The sequence below is a fragment of the Brugia malayi genome, assembly GCF_000002995.4.
Source record: "Brugia malayi strain FR3 genome assembly, contig: Bm_v4_Chr3_scaffold_001, whole genome shotgun sequence".
NCBI classification, from domain to species: Eukaryota; Metazoa; Nematoda; class Chromadorea; order Rhabditida; family Onchocercidae; genus Brugia; species Brugia malayi.
In genome coordinates this window covers 8546737-8564098 of record NW_025062477.1, presented here as the reverse complement: position 1 = coordinate 8564098, position 17362 = coordinate 8546737, and the positions used below count along the sequence as shown (strand labels likewise).

General features: G+C 31.0%; 3 protein-coding genes across 4 annotated transcripts; 2 read left to right on the top strand and 1 right to left on the bottom strand.

The window, feature by feature from the left end:
- Positions 1-1678: 1678 nt before the first annotated feature.
- On the top strand, positions 1679-3257 carry Bm1883 (Uncharacterized protein; the record flags this gene model as incomplete). Of its 2 annotated transcripts, none has more annotated exons than XM_043080469.1 (4): positions 1679-1786; positions 2066-2137; positions 2878-3006; positions 3162-3257. In XM_043080469.1, 4 exons carry the CDS (start codon positions 1679-1681, stop codon positions 3255-3257), a joined length of 405 nt encoding a protein of 134 aa, XP_042936403.1. The 2 variants fall into 2 exon arrangements, with proteins under 2 accessions (XP_042936403.1, XP_042936404.1); XM_043080470.1 differs by having other exon boundaries at positions 1766-1786.
- Positions 3258-3990: 733 nt separating this feature from the next.
- On the bottom strand, positions 3991-8225 carry Bm12906 (Uncharacterized protein; the record flags this gene model as incomplete). Its single annotated transcript, XM_001901250.2, has 9 exons — positions 3991-4084; positions 4257-4379; positions 4647-4774; positions 4869-5051; positions 5310-5507; positions 5710-5830; positions 6022-6128; positions 7267-7365; positions 7989-8225. The coding sequence occupies 9 exons, from the start codon at positions 8223-8225 to the stop codon at positions 3991-3993; spliced, it is 1290 nt and encodes a 429-aa protein (XP_001901285.2).
- Positions 8226-10052: 1827 nt separating this feature from the next.
- Positions 10053-13821, top strand: Bm12905 (Uncharacterized protein; the record flags this gene model as incomplete). Its single annotated transcript, XM_001901249.2, has 6 exons — positions 10053-10110; positions 11469-11474; positions 11662-11742; positions 11909-11995; positions 12405-12492; positions 13779-13821. The coding sequence occupies 6 exons, from the start codon at positions 10053-10055 to the stop codon at positions 13819-13821; spliced, it is 363 nt and encodes a 120-aa protein (XP_001901284.2).
- Between the last annotated feature and the right edge of the window lie 3541 nt (positions 13822-17362).

Genomic DNA, 17362 nt, shown 5'->3' with positions numbered 1-17362 from the left:
TCCTGGCATTGTCAAGATCATGACTTTATTAGTATGCAAACATCTTTTCATCTTAACAAGTATCACTTATAATTATGTTGACACAATATTCATCTTATTATCAGGTAAGAGGTCCAGTATATCCACTGTTTTACTTCCATTCAACCACCAAAATAAAATTTGATTAATTAAATAGATGAAACAAATAGCAGATATGAATAACGACTGGTCTATAAGCCAATATGGCGTTGCTCAAGTGCATTAAATCGTGCCAATAGTACTGCACAAATATAGCTCCTGTATTAATTCAAATTAAAATCTAAGAAACTTGACTACCCTTTGACCTTATTAAAAAGGCATGAGGAATAGCAACACAGTTTAATGTATTAGGAATAAATTATTTGCATTGCATGATAAGTTAAGGGTAGTTGATGCCCAGAATTTTTCAATAAGTCAAAACTTATGAGATACACAACTTTCTGCAAAATTCACTCTGTAAACTAACGTCTAAAGGAAATTTTCATTACACCCATCATTTCTTCACTATCTTTGTAACTTTGGGTATGACAGGTTTATGAATTGTTGGAAAATTGGATTAAATGATTTCTTTAAATAAAATGGAATCAAATCAAAGTCAAGTTAAATGTTTGGGTAAAACAAACAACATATAAGATAAAATGAGAGAGGAGTAATAAAAGCGTGCTATTCATATTTTACGGGTTTCAGAATACATCGCAGTTGAATACATCATAAATATTACTATTTGTAATGAATTAATAGAGAATATTGTATCAACAAAGTCTATTGTACATGAATTTTTTTCTTCCTACTATAAAATTTAGAATATAATTTTAAGAATATTTTTGGATTCAATCAGTGTTGTCAATAAAAAAACAGTTTTCTCCAGAGAAAGCATTCTATTCTCTGGTCGTTAAACTGAAAACAAAATTATCAAACTTCTAAGGAAATTGAAAACAAGGAGAGATCTGAAATAAGTTTACTCAACAACCCTAGACTCCAGCCAACTTTACGGTTACTCAAAAACTAACTGATGTAAATAAGTAAAATCTAAAAACCAAAGACATCACAAGCTGAATGATTTTAGGATATTCGCCAACAAATACTACATAGATATATTTGACATAGATCAAAATTCTAATGCTCACATCAGTATGACGTGTTTCGATGATTTTTCCAATCAGCGAATTTACCGTAAAGGTTTATACATTATTTTATTCAGATTCTTTTTTAATCCAACTCTCCAAATAAACGCTAACGGGTCGACGTTGCTATGTGAATGGCCTATTGGCTAGTTATTAAAATCAATAAATTCATTGAAATGCGTAAATTTGCAAGTATTTTCCTTTTCTCGTACTCACCTGCTATCGATGCAATATCAAGGTAACCATGACAATATCGTTTTTTCCTATGAGATGACCTCCTAAGAGCATCACTGTTTTATTGGCGATGACCAAAACAACTTGTGTTTAGAATGTGAGGCACCGTGTAATTATGCTTAATAACCACTGTAAACCGGACTGGAAGTTTATTGGCAAGTTGCATTTGCTTCAGTTGTACTTTTGAAATTTGTTCGATGATTTAGTAAGATGTTTGCTTTTTTACTGCTCAATTTCAGCTTTTCATTACTTTAAAGAAATAACGAAAAGTTTTGATCGTTGACCAATTAGATAAACTCTTAATGTTTTCAGATGAAATAAGTTTAAATCTTTTGGAAGAAGGTATTGGTAGTTACGATATTCTCCAAAGAGCATTACCATCCGTTGTAATGAGTAAAATTGATGAAACGGTAAAAATTAATTTGAAAAAAATTTTTATATGTTTTTAAAAGATCGAAAAAAGTTTCAAAACACTTGCTTAAAGCAAAGTTTTTTGGAACTCAAATTTGATTCTAAAATTTTAGTCAATCTACCTTTTTGCAATAAATTTTACAAACAGGTTAACAGGGAAAGAGCAATATATCATAAACGAATAATTTCAAATGAAATTAAAATAAAATAGAAAACTGGTTTTTGTGTCAACCATAATATTGTGTGTTAGTGATTGTTTTAAAAAAATTTTCGTTAAGGACGACGATTGTACTATTGAAAGATTATTAAAAATATATCGAATAGCTCAGTTGCAAATTGAATACATTTTGGTAAGTTCAAATATTTTAATAATTTTATCATTTCATGTGAGTTTATCATTTTGTATTTAATAATTTTATCATTTCATGTGAGTTTATCATTTTGTATTTAATAATTTTATCATTTCATGTGAGTTTATCATTTTGTATTTAATAATTTTATCATTTCGTATTTCGAATGGAAAAAAAGAACTGCGGTATGTTTAAAAAATGCAATATTCGAAAGCAAATATGTATGGAATTACTGTCAGCAGGCAGCTTGAGGACCTGACCAGTTTATTTGACTATCCATATTTGCCTTTTCTAAATTTCTGGTCGTCATACTTTTTCATTAATTAGAATTGAACTGCAGATAACTTGTTTGACATGATGCGGTAATTGATAAAGCTAGACTAGTTCTATGATTAACACAATGATATTCTCAGTAATTAATATGGAATGTATTGTAAGCTTCATTTGCACTTAGCGCAACATTAGTGTAACAATTGCGCTGAAGCGAACACAACATCTGAGTCAAACTCTGTTCGATGAACAATTTAAATGGCAATGGCAGTATTCTTTTGATTGGTTCAACATTTGAACCTTTTTTTATTGCATAGATCTTTGTTACCTGACCTTTATTCTTTCATTAATTGCGTTTTTTTTTTTTTTCAGCGTACGTATGCAGTGGTCTTATAAAACATAGAGAAAGCTAAAAGTTTCAGGTTGTAGAAAATTAGATTCAGTTAACTTTTGTGTTATTGTATTTTCAGAAAACACAAGCGGAACTTGTGAAGGAAGTGGAAGAGTTACAAAATCAGCTGAAGTTTATAAGTACAGAGAATTCAAAATTACGAAAGGAAATTGTCAATGGACCGGAGACAATAAATTCCTTGTTCAAGGTTATTATTCAGTTTTTTTCTGAAGCACATTTTCTGCTTTATAAAAGCTTCATATTGTAGAAGTTTCAGGGATTTCCTAAAATTTAATTTATCGTAACCCGAAACTAATTCTAATTTTTTAAGAAAAAAATTTTATTTCCAAAACTCATTTCTAGTGCGATCGTTGCAACAAACTGTTTTTGCATAGTACATTCCTATACGATCACATGAAACGGAGACACAAGGACGAGAAACAAGACGATAGTAAATGACAGAGTTTCTTATGAAACAAACTTATCGGGAAGAGATTCCGTTACATATCTGATAAAATTTTCGTGATCACAACGACTTCTGCATCATTTTCTGAAGTCTTGTAATCAGAAGACAATTTTCTTGATGACAATAAACACTTTCTAATACTTCTGTCATCGTTGCTTTTTTGATTTCAAAACGATTCACAATAATGTTACACGTATTTTACATTTTTTCATCTATGTTTGCATAGCTTCACTGTTCTTATGTAAAGTGTTTCATTAACATTTAGAAATTTTATCAGTTATTGTCATAACTGCACTGCCGTAGTATTTCAAAAGTCTGTGCATTCTTAGAAATACACTTGAGATTCCGATGAAATTCACTGGTGACACATGAGCTAAAACATTTTACGCAACCTGGTACTCAGTCAATTCAGCTGGTTTTGTTTTCCTTATGGCTTATCAATACTTAGATAGATTTGCGATCATTATGAATTGCGCTATATTTCACAAATAACGGACTGTGGCAGCGTTGTAATAGCCGGTTTTCGATCCACTGATACTGCATCAGTTAGATTTATAGCGGGAAATTTTGCAATATATCGCAGATAGATTTTATTTAACACATCGAACTAGTGTAATTAATACTTTGCTAACGTTGTCGTGCTAAGAATACCAGAATTCAAGGTGAAAAAGGACAGAACTTTACAGTAATGAATGGCTCCACACAATATCACAACTTCCTTAATTTCTACAAATTTTCAGATTCCTTCCAGTCTTTCTCCTTCTTTCGACGATGAGTTCGGTCAGGTACTATTGTTTCTGAACTCTTCGAGCTTTTACAACTGGAAGTTATCAACTTTTTTCGATGATAACAGTTCATAGTTGAAAAAAATGACCTGTGTACCATCCTATGCATTATGGCTTATTTGCGAACTTCAAAGTTAAGTATTCTGCAATAAGTGACATTTTTGAATTAAAAAGATATGAGACGTAAACAATTGCCAAATTGTTTACCGATTGAACTGTTGATGGTATTCCAGAACAGTGACATTAGACAGTGAATTGAGACCTTCGATTTGATGTACTTTCCGCAACTCACATGGTGAACCTTTATTCGAATGCACATAACTTTGCTGTCTACAAAATAGTAAAGATGAAAAATGGATGATTTATGGCGTTTTAGAGATTTTATCTCTGAACTTAAAGGTATCCGCTCTTTCTTCAGCATTTATCAGGTGATTCCAAAATCCGATCTGGTAATTACCATGCTTGGAAATTACTTAAATGTTGCCATTCATCAAGAGAAATTTTTAAAAGCATATTTTATGGAGATCTCCTCGCCTGCTAAGAACGACGGCAGGTTGTGCGCGAAGCAGTCGTGGACTTTCTTCATTGGCATCGTACTTTTCACTGTTTACGCACTGCTTTCCACACTTTATAGTGCGAGGAGAACGATCTACGAATACTCGACTTGCATGGAAAATTGACTGACTCTCGTGATGTGGTGTAATTCGAGAATTTTGCAACGATTTCTAAAAGCTTTGAAAATTTTTGAAAAAAATTGCAGTTTTGATCAGTTTCGTAGCATTATGCTTTAAAAAATATCTAAGAATTAGCACAACGAACTTTAGAATTTCTAAGTCTCATGTATGGAGACGTCGGTATTTTTGAAGATAACGGTATAGCAATTGGTTTGGCATACAGCAACGATGACTGATTAACCGGAAAACGTGTCGGTGATTGATCCCTTTGCATCGTTATTGGAGAATGGATATCAACACAACTCGTGGTCAGAGATGGGCGGTGAATCTGGAATTAATTGCTGCTTTCGTTTTCAGTTCTTAATTTTTATGGCTGTAAAATAATAAATTATCTTAACAACTCAACACAACTCAGGAAAATAGATCAAGTAATAAGAGTTTGAAATAAGAATTAATTAGAAATCTATCTTTGAATATCATATCTATGTTACAGTCCAAGTTTTGCTAGGTCACATCTGTGAAATAACATCAATAAAAAACTGCTAAAATACCCAATATTCTCGAAAAAGTTTTCTTAGTACTTTACCTGAACACTTTCTAACTTTCCAATCGTAAAAAATTTTCGATGAATTGGTGGCGGAGTGATCTGTGAGAATGAAAGCGAATCAATAACAGTGGTATTTTCATCCAGATAATTGAAACACATTGACTTTGATCTTGGCCAGTTCTTGCAATGTTTTGTTCCATTGTAACGCAATGCTGTAGTACTTTCTATTGCCGTAGCCTAAAAAAATATGGAAAAAAATCAAAATAAAGGTGAAAATGCGTGGTTTAGTAGAGTTAACCCTATGATAATTTGAAATAATAAGCTCCGATATGGGTAAGAACATACAGAACGACAAATAAAAACTGTTTTATTTAAAATGAAATAAAACTTAGCAAGGAAATTGATAAATAAACTGATTAAAGAATATATAAAAATTCACCACAACTTGTGGGTTTTCATCATTTTCAATTTCAGCGGTGATCACATTCTGTTCAATTTTCTTTTGTTGATCTTCCAGAGAAAATTTTTGATTTGTATTAGAAGATATTGGTGATTGACTGCTGCAAATACACCGGAAATCACATCTATTGGAATATATGCAAATGCGTTCACTTATCAAAAGTTATCTTCAGTTTTATTTTTAGTCCAAAATAATATAATTTTTGAGTTTTTGAATATCTTTTATGTTTGTTGCAGGCAAAATTTAGAATATCCGCGGTGGACAGAAGTGTTTTTGTATTTCTATTGGTACCTAAAGTCAGAAGACAGTGAAACACATCCGGAATCCATGCTAACAGACGATCGATGACTTACACAACAGCTCACCGGACTGTCGCATCGTAAATCATTCAACTTGATCTGAACATAAAAATTTGTTGATTACTCATTCACAAGATACTATATGTTCGAGTAATGATTCAGCGATTTATTTTTTTTTGATCTTCGGGTCTTGAAATTCATTCTGGGTATAATTTTTGATCATCTGCTACCTTACATTATTAATCGTTACGTTCCTTGATAACGCATCAAGGAACTTAAGGAAGAGTTAACAGAAGTAATCTCTCTTATTTCAGACTTAATTAATAGCATTTTTTGCTTTTGTTTTTTTGTTTTGTTTTTTTGTTTTTTTTTTTTTTGAGCTTTACAACCAATTTTTTGTCCTTTCTCTTTTATAATTTAATACAAATGGTGGGACATTCCTAACTTCTATTTCACACAAAGCTACAATAAGTTGACATCCCGCAAAAGATAACAGTCTTTGAAGAAATAAAAGAAATTTAAGGAGATGACCCTGCAGTATTATATCATATAATTTCATTATCAAATAATTCAGTTATGAAATATGACACCCTTCGTGCACTGTTTCTAGTTTATCATCAGATCAGACCAACTGATCACTTCCATGACCACTATAAAATTGCTACAATATAAATGAGGTCAGTATCACAAGAATGGGAAATTCCGAGTAATATATATAGGGTACAGAAAGATTTAAAATATAAATTTATTTAGTGATAATGTCATAGCATTATTGTCATACTATCATATCAAAACAGATAGACTATAATCAAAGCTGAACAAATACACAGACAGCCAAGAAAAAGTGAACAATGAATTAATATTGATATCATTAGATAATTAAAAGATAGTCTTTTCCGTGATCAAAGTGAATGAGGTCAATAAATAGAATCTCCCGAGAAATGCCACAAAACTCTTGAAATACGGAGTCTTTTGTAAAATTGGTATGAAATAAATTCATTAATGTCTTGCTTTACAAAGTCCTGAGCGAAGTAAAGAATTTAGAATTTAAATGTCTGCAATTATATTATCAGTTCTTTTCGACGTTATGAATAAATGACAAAGGACACTAACAATGAATCTGAGAAAAGATATTTTCCAAGTTCTTATCTTTTAATCAACGGCCCATTACATCCTATTGTCTCATTTTTCTAGAATCTTTTGAGTGAAAGACTAAAAAATCAAAAGTAGTGCTAACCTCAGTTTGAACATTTAAAGCTGATGATTGTTTATGCTTTTCGGAACCATCGCTTGATTGCTCTCCATTAATTCTATGCGGTAAGCGAATACGCATTTCCTGAAGAGAGAAAAAAGAACAATTAAATTTCATTTAAACAATTAAAATTAATTTAAATACGTGCACCATGATCAGATGATAACGGATGTTTTAACGGATGTTAATTTATCCTGAAAAATTTTTACTTTTGGAACAATTTTCCCTAAATTTACAGTGGAATTTAAAGTTAAAAAATTTTGAAATAGTTTCATGCCAATATCTCCTGTCCTCTTTCTATTTCTTAACATGACAGCGCTTATAGCAAATGCGGTTGAAGACAAATAATTTCCTGTAAAATTTAGTCTAATGAAGAATGTTAAATTACAATTACTTCTTTATCCAGAATTTTGGACCAGTTTTCCCTAAACACAGTTAGTTTTAATCACAATATAATTTACGTCAATATAATTATCTGTTATCTGCAATGGCCAAAGATCTGGTTCACCGAATGTAAAATATAATTTCTTATCTTGAAACCAAATCATATTTATCACAAATTAAGTTTATTTCCTTTATTAATGTTATATCTACTAAAATTCATAGGTTCCATTCTTTCACTTTTTTAAAGAATTATTCAGAGATGAAAATTCGAATTCGTATCAAGTACTTGAATCAAAGATCAAAAACAACAGAACAATACTAACCTGCATCAATTTTTGGTGTTTGCTGCGAAGCGCTTCCAGCTGCAACATTCCTTGTCGGGATGCTTCCAATCGTTGTTGAATTCGGAAATCTAGATCATCCCGTTCGGGTGCTATCAATGAATCTACACTGTTACTCGATGTATCACCAAAACCGAAAGTTCCATTTGTTAATTCATGTCCTGAACTTCTAGTTGATGGCGGTACAGTTTGACGTAGTGCTGAGCAGCTTATCGACATTCAGTGGCTCAATTTTTTAGATTCGAATCAAGCAATCTTCAAATATGATATCATCTTGTTGGAAGTAGGACTTGCGCACTTTTTTAGAAAACGCACATATTCACGTTTGTTTGTTAACTTCAAATAAAAGAAGCTACCATACAAGTTATTTGAAGCTTCAGAAAGAATGAATAGTTCTAGAGAGCATATTAGAAACAATCAGTAATCCGTCCTTATGCGTCATATATTTCGAGCATACAAATTCTGAAATTAAACAACAACTAACAAAATAAGCCGATTTCCGGAAATAAATAATAATAAATTCGCATCTTCGAAGAGCTTCAAAAGAAGCTCTTTGAAGATGTGAATCAAAAGAAAAAATAAGGAATGAAAACAAATGCGTGGCTAAGATGTTTTAAAAGCGTAAAACAGTAATTTGTAAGTGTGACTTACACTACGAATAAGGTTACAATTTAAAACTCTTATTTATAAAGTAAATAGAAATTAAAAGTATTGTTTCATTTATGCGTATCATAAAATGAACCCAAATTAAATGTTTATGAAACCTCTAACAACTCAATTAAAGGTAAGTAGCGCCCGCTAAAAAACTAATCTGATAACAGATAAAGATTACAAATTGATAACTTTCATTTGAAAATAAAATCGTCACAAATTTAAATTCGAAATAAATGTTAAGGGACTATCATTTTTATTATCTTGTTTTTTTTTTTTTTTTTTTACTTTGAAATGTTACTTCAAAACTTTTCATTTAACAGAAAAATACCTCTCGCGCTTATTGACATTTTTTCATAACATTATTATTATTATTATTGCTAATAACTTTAGTTATCGTAAGGATAACAAACCTGATATAGTCCATGGAACACTGTGTACATGATGAAAATTAGAGGTGCTAATTTCAGCTTCAGAAAATTTTCTAGCTTTGATTAGAGAGAAAAACCAATGTTTATCTCTTTATCAACAGTTTCTCGATATTTTTATCAGGAACAGTTATTAAAATCAAATATATCTTAAAGCAAATTCCAAAGTAACAGGCAGCAGAAAGTGGAAAGAAATACCTAAGATCCATGATAAAAGCACATAGAAAGAAATCTTAGCATAAAAGGCAGAAAAAGTTCTCAAAATTGTCTTGAGAATCAGTAGAAGGAAAAAAAAAGTCTATTTGAAAGTAACAAATTAAATATATGATAAATAATGTAGAATTAGACTTATATCAAAAGACTGGTCAATTAAAAAGACTTCGAGATGAAAATTTTTTTTTGGTAAGATTTCGAAAATGTAAAAATATTTGTTATACTGCAGAAAATTACTAAAGAAAAAGCAAGGAATGAGAACAAGAAAGAAATACAAAAATCTTGATAGTATTTAAAGTTATATTTTTTAGTAAAAGAAAATTTGTGATTAAATGAAAGATTAAAAACATTTTATATTCCGAAATGAAATGCTATTTAAAATGTCTTATAGTCCCAAAATGAAGCGTAACTGCATTCGATACTTTTTATTTTCTTGCATTTGTGTCTTCCACAAATTAACAAAATACAACGATATATCTGCTGATAAGTACTATCTGATAAAATAATTTGTTATCAATTCATCTAGTCCCAATAAAAATCAGCCAGTTCCATTTTCTATTTTTTTTTCTTCAATGAAAGGAAAAATTGAGGAATTTTGGTATGTTGTTATCATAACAATTAAAGTCAAAAACGATTTGAGAGTGAGAGACAGAACGCGAATTGTTAGTGTCGTAACAGTCATTTGCGTCAGAATCTGCGTCAGCCTATCCAGAAATGAGCTAAGGCATGCCCTGTTTACCGCATTTGAAAACATATGACGAAAATAGTATCAACATCTCCAATCTGTAACAAATGTGAAAATTTCTATCTTGGTATGTGCATGTGTATGTGTATGCATGTGCATGTGCATATGTATGTATGTATGTGCATGTGTATGTGCGTGTGTGTGTATATGCATGTGTATGTGTATGTGCATGCATGTAATAATTTAGAACAGATCTCAACGGGGTGGCACCATCTCTTCAACATTCCTTCTGGGACATGAAGGTCGCCTGTCTACCGATATAACCAATAACTTCTAAACTGCATTCTAAATTACGCCTTTATAATGAATGTTATATTTTCCTTTGTTGAAATTATTCGGAATTTTCAAATTTAAGATAAACAAAAGCAAAGACACTAGTATCTTTTCAGAAAATGCTTTCTAAAAAGCGTTGTTTGATTTGAATCTCCAAGAATTTCCTGGCAAAATTTTTGGAAAGATCTTGAAAAATTCGTTTTCTTCACAGTGACTACAACTAAAATTTTAAATTTCTTCATTCCAACCGTTCGTTCTTTTTTATTAACTGTCTCGTAAAGTTGAAAATTCCCGATCAGAATTTTCTGGAAATGAAAATAGTACTATAGACTGATGGATGAATAAAGGACTTCATTATTATAACTAATTAGCCAGTGAATTTACTTTAGCAATAGATATTGTGCATGGTGAAAGTTAATAAAGAGATTTTCATAACTGGCTGAAAATTTAATTAAATCCACAGAATTTTGTTAAAAACCCAAAAATTATATGACTAGTTTTTATTTCGTTTCGTTTTTTATTTTTTTAATAAAATTTTACAGAACGAGTAAAATCATTTCCCATCTGAAAATGTTCTCTTTTTTGCCAGTACATTTTCCAACTTTAATGATCCATCAGTTTCTGGTCTAATTAAACTTTAAAACAAAGTGCAAACAAGTCACAGTCACTCTTTTATAGATCTTGCATGAAACCTTCACTTTCACTTCATTTATGTTTTACACTAAAATGAGAGGAAATAAGAAAGTGAAAACTTATGCTCCAACTGTTCTCCGATAGAAAGAAATAAAGATGGATAGATAGTTTAATGGTTTAACTCTCTACGTTTTAAAAGGAAGATGAGTCTAACAAATACTTCCCAAAATATTTTGTGGATGATGACTTCTTTAGAAGTCCTGCAAGATATACTTACCTGAGAAATGATAGAATAAATTCCACATAGAAATAAGGGAAAAGTTGGTGCTAAGAAGTGCGATTTAAGCAAAAGAAGGGCCGCTTGCATTCTTTTCTCTCTATTCCGCACACAGCGCGATCTGTATTGCACTGCTCGTTGCATGCAATAAAATATTGCATTTGAAGGGGCGGTGGGAACTTAAGAATCGGTGTGAGATTGCTAGTTTTCTAAGTCGTAAACTTGGCGGAGATGTCACTCAGGTCAAGGTAACGGTTTTCTATATTCTCTACTTCTCTTCATAATTCCTACTTTGTCGCAGTGTTATCACCGCTGCAAATGCTATCGCTTCTGTAGCATTGTTCCTTCGTATTTCATTTTTCGTTGATGTTTCTATTTATCAATTTCGTTTTTTAATGAATGAGAATTACATAAAGATAACAACATATATTTCAGATATGAAAATGGGCGATTCGGTAGGTCTCATCTATGCAGGCATTATCATAGTTGGCGGTTTCGTTGGTTACTTGAAAGCAGGTAATTTTAATACCTTTCCGATTAGTATTATATCATTATGGCTATTAACAAACATTAATTGATTATTCCTCAGGTCTTTATGATTGCTACGTTTATTTAGCAACTTCAGTAACAGTGGAGGGGAAATTTGGTTTTAAGAAGGAGTAAGTTTTTTGGTTCCATTCAGGCAGTACCGCATCGCTGGCAGCTGGACTTGTTTTTGGAGGTATTGCAGGTTTTGGTGCTCAATTCAACAACAACTCCATGCTTTTAGGTAGGTCTTGCTTAACCTTCATTAGTCCCACTTAGAAACTCGAATTGTCAACATCAAGATTAGAGGGATTTTATAGGAAGCACAGAAAGTTTAAATAGCTAGTCATTTCTAAACAAAAGGCCTTTCACTGAAGAATTGTTTTGCTTTACTAGGTTGAGATCCATTCTTCAGTTTAGTAATTTTCTTTTATTATCCAACTTGAGACCATTATCATAAAGAAAATATTTACGAGACGAAATAAATTGACCGAAGATACATATATCATGGTGGTCTACTCATTAGTTACCAACTTAGTTACGTGAATTTTTAGGCATTGCATTTTAACAGTTACCAAGTACAACCGCTATTTTTATATCTTATTACACGATTTATTTTATTACTTCTGTACTTTTAATAATCTATTTTACAGCCGTTAGTTCTGGCCTTACACTGATAATGGGCGCTCGTTTCATCCAGTCTGGTAAAGTTATGCCTTCTGGAATAGTTGCAATTTTGAGGTGTGTTTCTACGCCCTTTATCTATGAATTTAACTGAGGATAAATTCATAAAAAATTACATCATAAATTCTATAAAAATTGCTTGTTTTTCTCTTCAAATAGTAATTCGAATTCGAGTTTTTTTTTTCTTTTTAAAAAAATAATTCAAGTTAACGAAAAGGCGGTTTGTTTTTAAGCCTTCATTTTAAATTTCTGAAAGACTGAAACATATTTATTTTACCAACAAGAAAAAATTCGTGCAACAAAGAAACCTGTATTTCATAATCCGAGAATTTTTGGAAGGAATTTCTAATCCTGTTGTTTGTAGAATCATTTCCAATATAAAGAGATATTTGAAAAAGTATTTTATTAGTGAGAACTCCGGTAAAGGAAACAAATCTTCGTAGTTTTATTCATTCAACTTCCGAAACGTTGGTTGCCTAATGTATGATTGTCTGATATCAGGCGGTATTGTGAAGGAAATCAATCTCTTTTCGTTGATTTATGAGGATTGAAAACACTTCAGTGATTTGTTAAATGTAACTAAGATGTAGTGGTTTCACTGGATTCAGGGAACTAATTGATTGTAAGACATCGAACAATAATTTTGACCTTCTTCCATCCAAGTTCGCTTGTTGCTTTCTAGTTCATCTAAAAAATGTACTGTGTAAAAGAACAACTAGCCCCATGAACAGTCGTTGTTATTTATATAATCAATTTTTATCACACATCACAACCAACTAGAAATGATTCGTAGTTGTTTCTTGGACGAGAGGAATCTTAAAACGATAACTGTTAGTTCAGACAATCGAGTTAATTAAGAACTGTCCTTATAGTTGCTAAAGCTTCTGTGATTGCTCTGAATTGGTCGTGTTGAACTTTCGCGACCGGTCATGATGCTTCTCCGAGGCTCGTCTGCTTCACAGAATTTAATCTCTACATATTGCGACCTCTGAAAGAAAACAATCTCGGAAGTCATTGATGTTGCATGCTATCTTCTTAGTTGAGAAAGTTTGGAAAAATCGATTGAAAAAGTCACTCGCGTTTGTGTGTGGCGTCATTCATTGATCAAAATATAAAATAAACAGCAAAGTGATTCATCCGCGAACGTTGGAGTTTCCTTATAGAAATTCCTCCTCGTATGATCTCATTTCCTGAATGTTAATAGTGAGATATAGCAAGAGAATGTAGAGAAAGAATATGTTACAACGAGAAAGAAAATATATCTCAAATAAATTTATAACGTTCAACAATTATTTTTGCATTGATCGAATGTTATTTTCTCTTCAAATTGAATCAGGTTTTAGCCTTGGTATGATAATTCGATGCCTTTTGCGTTATATCCATTGAACGAGATTGCTGACAATGCATCTTTTTATAAATCCTAATTCTACAAGAATTATGGAGCTTCCATGATTTGAATAATTTGTTATTTAGAGATACAATTATTGTAATGTTTATTCTTTCTATAAGAGTGGTAATAATATTATATGGCAGTTATTAGTCAATAGATAAAGATTTCTTGATTACTAATGATTTTTCGATGTTATAATGAAAATTGATTGAGTCGCAATCTGGGAAAGCATAGTTGTTGTCGAAATAAAGGCTCCTCGTGCAGAGTAGATAAGTATGATAGAAGAAGGAATAAGTAACACAAGCAAAAAAAGCATTAAATATAAACTTAGCTATATACATTTCCATGTCAATTAATTTACCAAAAAGTACCAAAATATTAAAATAATTTACCAAGTATTTAAGGTATTGGTTTATCAGGCGTTTAAGGCATATAAACTTGAGTTAGAAGGATTTACATATGAATTGGATGAAAAATAGAATAAATTATTGTGAATTTTATTTTTGTTTTGATAAAGCTTTGGTTTGATAAATATAATAATTAGTGAAGGTTGTCGTGAATTTGAAGTAACTTTTTGATCAGAAGAGTAGATAATTTAGGTTAATTAAGTTCACTTGACTTACTTTAAGTCTGTAGAACTTGAACTTTTGCTTCTTATCTGCGAGCGAGATCGAACCAGATATCGTTTATTTTCTTTATAAATGTGAATAGATACAGTATACAGTCGAATAATTGAAACAGCAAAGGAGTAAATGGTACTGTTGAGTAGGAGGAAGAGAAGGCTGCCATCGATCCTTTTTTAATTAACTGATCAGAGAAGATTTTTAAAGATCTAAGAAGTGGGCTGGCTTGACAGATTAACATTTACAATGGAGACAGATGTGCATTTACAATTTCAGGTTTAGATAAAGGATTCATTATTTCAAAAAATGGAATATAATAAAGGAATAACGAATTGGTTTATAGTGATGAATCATTAGCAGTTATTCGGCTGTATACTGTATACTGTATCGATTCACATTTATTGTGTAATAAATAAGTGTGTGTAATAAATATTTTTTCGGTTTTCCGACAAAGGTTGGTTATCTCCTTTGGAAGAGGATTTCTTCCTGGGCATTATAAAACAGTTCTGAGTGGTTTATGACTAATAGGGTCAATCGCTGTAGTTGATTTTTTACTAATAGTGTGGAATAGCACGAAAATAGTTGATTTAATAGTGTGGAATAGCACGAAATACTTGGGATAATTTTTATTGGCGAGTATAACAGGACAAGAAGATTGAGAAGTAATCATTTTATTCCTCTTTTTACCCTCTTATAAATAAAATAAATATATAAAGAGGAAGAAAGAGGGGGAGAGAGTAAGAGTGTTTTACAAGAAACATTCTTATAAAAAACTTCGTAAAGAAAGGTCTGATTATAGCACAACGATTGAAACATCATTGGTTATCATATTGGAAACATTTGTGTACGTACTGGTTTCCGATAATTTAACTTTTGGAGAGGTAAGGAAAATGGATAAGAAATTAGCTAAATAGTTCATCAGTTATATTTGTAACACAAATATTTTATTGTCCAGACATATTTAGCATAAATCATTTTGAGATTCGCGACATATGGACTAGAAAAACTAGAACGTTGGGGAAGAATTTGAGGTTTATGGTGTTTTGTTTGGTAGATAAACATTATTTTTCTTTACTATAAAGTTTATGAATTTTCGACTTCATGCAGTTCTCAGTAATCTTAACATTTCAGTAGAACGAATGAACTTCCATTTGAACTTCTTTAGTAATCTTTGCGATAATTTCTTCATTTTCATATTATTCATTCTTTTCTGCATTCCATATTCTCCATCGAAATAGTATCCCAATGATAGTCAGTTATATTTCTTCGTTTTTAACTGTGATTCATAGTGTTCATATTTCTGAAGTTTTATTGAGAATAGTCTCTTTGTTGCAATATCAGCCGGATTATAACAAAACAAGAAATATGCTTTATTATTTTCTCTACTCACTTTTGTACAAATCAATAATGGTTCTGGAAGCATACAACTGAAGTTGGTCATATGGTTACCAATACATTTTCGAATTCTGACTTATTATAAATTGAACTGCTCGTACTCCGATAAGCGTTGCTAGTAATTCCAATCGAAGTATAATAATACTTTTAATTGATGGGATTTAGCATAAATCGAAGATGTTTTAGTTCTTACAAACCATTTATAAATCAATTACAAAATCAAAACATCTGCAAACCTGCTTCATTTCATGTAATAAAGAGAAACGAAGTTTTCTGTCCGTTAATAAAAAAATAAAATGAGCTTTCTGTTCTAATAACATTTCATCTATAAAACAATTTTTATGAATAAAGCAGTGAGTTTTATAAAAACATGATTTTCAAAATTTAATAAAGTTGTATAGTAAAAAATAATCAATATTACTTTGAAATGCTGAGTTGGAAGTTATCAATCTATTCCCCATGTCATTACTTCGTATCTAAAAGAAAAATTTAAATCATAAATTAATTTAGCGAGGAATGTTCATGTACATGCATACGGCTTTAATGCCACACAAAAAAAAGAAATCTTCAAACCAGGAAGAACTCATTTCACCTTTAAAAACATGTTAAAAATGCATAAATCATGCCACTTCTTTAATATTTTATAGCTTTTATCTGCACCTCTTAATTATCAAAACAGAAAAATTATGATCGTAATGAAAAGCAATAAGGCAAAATGTTAGATTTTTTTAAGTTTATTAATTATCATAAAAAAAACTGATTTTTTATCTTTATAAACATTGTAAAATTAATGCTTTACATTTTGCATTTGAAGCCTTGCATTTTGAAATGAATAGCGAGAACCATTCTATTTTTCTCTATGCTCATTATAACAGAATCATCTATTTTCATAGTAATCTTACTGTCTGTACTCTGTTTTTATATTCATCAATGCTTTCTTTTATTATCGCACGGTGATAGTAGACAAAGTTTTGTCCACCTACTGTCCTCATTGATGTCACAGACATTTTTTATCAATTCTCAAAGTGAGCAAGCAAGTTGAACTAAATAATAAAAATAACAATATGGGAAACGATTAGATTGACACAAGATCCCCACTACTTTTGTAGCTCGAAATGACTGGAAACACTGACTGAATGATTCCAATCATTTTCAGTGCATAACAAAACTAGTGCAACTCATTTCTGCATGAAACTTTTTTTTTTTCATTTTAGAAATCTGTATATATATATATATATATATATATGATTTCGCCCATAGACAACACCAAATCATTTTACAAACTTGTATATATGACTTCAAATAAGCTAATACAAAACACTTGATACATCTGTGAAGACATGGTGTTGCATTTGTTTCGAAGTATATTGCAAATCGCAGTAATTCCTTTACGCTTGCTGGTCCGTTCACTTGTTTAAGATTCCTATGTATCTTTACCTTCTTTGCTTATGGACGGATTTCAAGAATTTTTTCACAAATTTTGAAGAAATAATTTGAATTGTATCATAATTGAAATGAA